Here is a 3,027-nt window from a genome sequence, read left to right as displayed (position 1 = left end):
TATAAATACACACACATACAGTATATATTTTGAAAATATAATCGTTTGACAGCACTAATTATATTATAGACAAGCTGTGAATATACATATAAAACTACAGAAGGCTGTATACAGTATATACTGCAGAGTGCTCAGTAAATAGTAAGATAGTATTCCATTCCGAAAATAGTCATGACAGCACTGACCACTACACAACTTTCTGTAACACTGATATGCAGTCACTGCAGACTCATCTGTAATAGATCTAATGTAACAAATACTATCAACACAAACATAAGCCAGTTAGAAAAAAATTATATTCATAAACATGTTTTTGTACTTGATAGTGCTAACAATGATCCCTATAGTGTTCGATCCTTCAAAATCCCACCTGTAAAAGGAATATTGCGAGTGATTTGAGAGTTTTCATCCACCTTGGAAGGTAAAAAAATAAGAGTTGGGTTCCTTCATCTGAAAAGCGAGTCTGCCACTTTTGCAGTCTGACTTCAGAGGGTTGCAGTAATAATGAGTTTGAGAATCCACTTTGAAGACAAAAAGGATCATCAGCAGCCTTGGACGTCGGGTTGTCACTTCCCAGAAGCATTCCAGAAACATCACAGGGCACTCTCATACGTCACCGGGGTCCCCGATGCAGATAAAGCACCTTGACTGACAGCTACAATTCAGAAAATGACAAAGCAAACATTCATTTAACACAATAAAGAATGTTAGTACCAAGCAATTGTTAGAGAGATTTCAGTTGCTTTTTACATCTATTTATACTATTTATATACAGAGTGAATAAAAATATGTACAGTAGGCTAGATATAAGTGGGGTTAATTTCATATTTTCACACAGAACATGTTTATGAATTTGAAGAAAACTGAATCTACTGGTCTCGGTTATAAAAGCTGGAGCATTTTATGTTTTTTTTTACCACATTAGCAAAGTGCAATAGCCAGCATTGTACAAACAATAAAGCAAACACAGAGTGAAACAGGACAAGCGGTGACCTGCCAGCATGCAAATTCACCAAGCTGTGGTGAATTTCCATGTGCATCTCACGTCGCATGTTTATCAAAATAGATGAGTTGCTATCCATATATTTTTGATGGCAAGACAACTGCAGAAACCTACTTCAGTATTATTTGCACAGCTATTCAGTTTAGATCTGACCCAAACTCTGTTTACTTTCAACAAAAAGTAGCATCCTAACCATCATGAACCATCGTGACTGATAATGAAATACTTTTTTGTATAGCAACTGAACACTTTCAAGCATACCACAAAAATAGCACTTCTCATGTGAAGAGCAACTAAAGTTCATGTTGCTAAGCTAATGACCCAATGCTGAAATACATACTGTAGATACATGTGTGTATATATATATATATATATGAAGATTCTTAAGTATTTTTCCACATTTTTGAAAGTCATATCTTATGCTTACCCAGTCTGCATTTGTTTGATTCAAAAATACAGTAAAAACTGTTATTTTGTAAAATAATTACAATTTAAAATAACTGTTTTCTTTTTATTTAGTATGCTTGCATCTTTTTGAACATATTTAGTAAAATGTAATTTATTCCCGCGATGGCAAAACTGAATTTTTAAACAGCCATTAATCCAGTGTTATAATAATATTTGAATATTACATTATAATAATATATTATATATTTAATAATAGTATTACATTTTTATATTGAAATACTTCATTCATAATGCATATATTTTATACACAAATATTTACAAAATAACACATTAGCTATGACACAAAACTGTTTACATCATAGGGACTAGCAGGGATCATCTAGCAGAAAGATGACATGTAATTAAATAATTATTTAATGACAATTTCTGTTCTTAATATTTTATATTCTAACCATCTTATGAAATTGACAAGGTACTTATTCCACCATGTCTCTTAGCTACACAATCTTGGATAAAAATATTTACTAGAACCGCTAGCTCTAGGTGTGGTTAATATGTTCTAATCATTATTTGATTTAAATTGTTTAAAATCAATCAAATAAACTTTTTTTTTAAACAAAATTATGTTTCCTCACCAAAATCATTTGTCCAAGCAAAATTTGTGCCAATGATTCCTAAAAATGTTGCCTAGGTGGCAAATGTTGCTCACTCTATATGTGACCTGTGCTGGCAAAATGAGTCACAATGAGCAAATTTTCAAAAACAAGTTATTTTTATTGTCACATTCTCCATTAAAAGACCTTCAAAATGATATATGATTTGTTGGAATCGGACGAAAAATGACTGTGCTACACTCGTTTAAAGTCGACGAAGGCAGCAAAGTAACTTCCGAAAAAAATCAAGTTAAAGTTTTCTGACGGTTCCAAAGCAAAATCACCTATCAACGTTGCATTGTTTCCTCCACTTCCTTTCTTAAAGGGTTAGTTCACCCAAAAATGAAAATTCGGTCATTAATTTCTCACCTTCATGTAGTTCCAAACCAATAAGACCTCCGTTCATCTTCGGAACACAAATTAAGGTATTTTTGATGAATTCTGAGAGCTCTCTGACCCTCCCATAGACAGCAATGTAATTAGCACGATCAAGGTCCAGAAAAGTAGCAAGGACATCGGTAAAATAATCTATGTGACATCAAGGGGTTCAACCGTAATTTTACGAATCGGTAAAATAATCCATGTGACATCAGGGGTTCAACCGTAATTTTACGAAGCTACGAGATTACTTTTTGTACGCAAATAAAATAAAAATAACGACTTTATTCAACAATTCGTCTCCTCCGCGTCTCCCTAGCACCATTTTGGAGAGTATCCACTGAACGCAAACAATGTACGCTGTTCTGTGTCAGCGAAAACAACGTATCCGCGTGGCGCAGCTGACACAGAACAGCATACTGTTTACGTATGTGATACTCTCCTAAATGGAGCTAAGGAGACACGGAGGAGACGAATTGTTGAATAAAGTTGTTATTTTTTATTTTATTTGCGTACAAAAAGTAATCTCGTAGCTTCGTAAAATTACAGTTGAACCCCTGATGTCACATGGATTATTTTACCGAT

At 33.7% G+C, this 3,027-nt stretch overlaps 1 protein-coding gene across 4 annotated transcripts in view; it reads right to left on the bottom strand.

The window, feature by feature from the left end:
• Positions 1–283: 283 nt before the first annotated feature.
• The window catches only part of LOC107664549 (mitochondrial sodium/hydrogen exchanger 9B2-like), a 13,373-nt gene continuing 10,629 nt past the window's right edge, over positions 284–3,027 (bottom strand). For all 4 annotated transcript variants that reach the window (XM_016455139.1, XM_016455137.1, XM_016455140.1 and 1 more), the window contains one exon: positions 284–655. In XM_016455139.1, the coding sequence (XP_016310625.1) occupies positions 594–655 (62 nt within the window). In that variant the 3' untranslated portion in view covers positions 284–593. The remainder of the gene's footprint in view (positions 656–3,027) is intronic.

Source organism: Sinocyclocheilus anshuiensis, unplaced genomic scaffold, assembly GCF_001515605.1.
Source record: "Sinocyclocheilus anshuiensis isolate Anshui unplaced genomic scaffold, SAMN03320099.WGS_v1.1 scaffold331, whole genome shotgun sequence".
Taxonomy (NCBI): domain Eukaryota; kingdom Metazoa; phylum Chordata; class Actinopteri; order Cypriniformes; family Cyprinidae; genus Sinocyclocheilus; species Sinocyclocheilus anshuiensis.
This window is presented reverse-complemented; position numbering and strand designations above follow the sequence as displayed.